This window comes from Eucyclogobius newberryi, unplaced genomic scaffold, assembly GCF_026437365.1.
Source record: "Eucyclogobius newberryi isolate DKJ021-1_F unplaced genomic scaffold, fEucNew1.0.hap1 SCAF_583, whole genome shotgun sequence".
Lineage (NCBI taxonomy): Eukaryota > Metazoa > Chordata > Actinopteri > Gobiiformes > Gobiidae > Eucyclogobius > Eucyclogobius newberryi.
The window spans coordinates 25,638-26,959 of NW_027316260.1; the positions used below are offsets into that span (position 1 = coordinate 25,638).

At 37.7% G+C, this 1,322-nt stretch overlaps 1 protein-coding gene across 1 annotated transcript; it reads left to right on the forward strand.

Moving 5' to 3' along the window:
• Nucleotides 1–279: 279 nt before the first annotated feature.
• LOC140346164 (odorant receptor 131-2-like) lies at nucleotides 280–1,059 on the forward strand. Its single transcript, XM_072432336.1, has one exon. The coding sequence runs from the start codon at nucleotides 280–282 to the stop codon at nucleotides 1,057–1,059; it is 780 nt and encodes a 259-aa protein (XP_072288437.1).
• The last annotated feature ends 263 nt before the right edge of the window (nucleotides 1,060–1,322 follow it).

Consider the following 1,322-nt stretch of genomic DNA (forward strand, 5'->3'; position numbering starts at 1 on the left):
GGAGTGGCATCCATCCATGCTCATGTTTTCTTCAGCAAATCAAACATTAAGTATGCACAATAGAATACTCCGGCTACTAGTGACCATGAAATTAATTTAATATCTAAATGTCCAAAAGTTGATGTACTGCTCCTAGTGGTCTGCTCTAGTCAGTCAGTAGCTTTAAAGGGTGGTCCTATAATCTTCACTTGAGTAAAATAAACAGTTTATCTGGAAAACAATTTAGCAGAGCACATTTGTTGTCAAATTCTTTTACATTGTACTTTTTTCCACTTTCAGATGTTCTACACGACACCTCGCTACATCCTCTTTATCCATCTTGTGGTCAATGATATGATCCAGCTCACTACTACCATCACCTTATATGTCAGTAGTTATGTTTTCTACAAAATCAATGCCTCTGTTTGCTTGGTAATTGTTAGTTTTGCCATATTTACCACTTCAAATACCCCTTTCAATTTAGCAATCATGGCTGTGGAGTGCTACATTGCCATATGCTTTCCATTACGGCATGTTGAATTTTGCACAATTAAGACAACATACATATTGATTTCATGGATTTGGTTTTTGAGTTCAATTGGCGTTTTTCCTGACATTTTCTTACTCATCGCTACAGAGCCACGGGAGTTATTTTTGTCTGCAGTTTTTTGCCAAAGAGATAATTTGTTTCGACACCCAGTTAGCCTTAAAAAACAGGAAGTGTTGCACACCATCTACCTTGTTGGAATATGGATTGTACTCTTTTACACATACCTTCATATATTTTTTGTGGCTAAAGCTGCCAAATCCTCAAGTGGGGATGCAAAAAAGGCAAGAAACACCATCTTGCTTCATGCTTTTCAATTGCTCTTATGCATGCTGACATATGTTTTCCACTTCATGGTAAGATCACTTGTTTACCTTTTCCCCAGTAATGTCATCAATGTTACATTTGCAAGTTACATATTTGTTCAGATCTTACCCAGGCTCATTAGCCCCATTGTGTACGGACTGAGAGACCAAATGTTCAGGCAAAAATTGAAAAAGTATCTTCTGTGTACCATTTGCTTCAAGCTATGATACACTTCAATAATATTCCAATATCTGACATGTTTTTAATTTGCTTATGTGGAATAAAAATTTTTTTAAAAAGCTTGTGTCTTATATTGGATTGAAATATTGCATTTGGGGTGTTTCATTATGGGAATCGCCTTGGGTGTGATTACACACAAAAGCTCCAATGGCACCACATCCGAATGACTGTATCTCGGGCTCCGCCCCCTCCTCTGATACAGCCTCCTACTGTAATCATTCAAAAGCGACACTCTGCTTTGCAAGGAGGG

Coding starts and splice junctions, on each gene's coding strand:
- LOC140346164 (XM_072432336.1), top strand. CDS start 280: ATGTTCTACACGACACCTCGCTACATCCTCTTTATCCATCTTGTGGTC.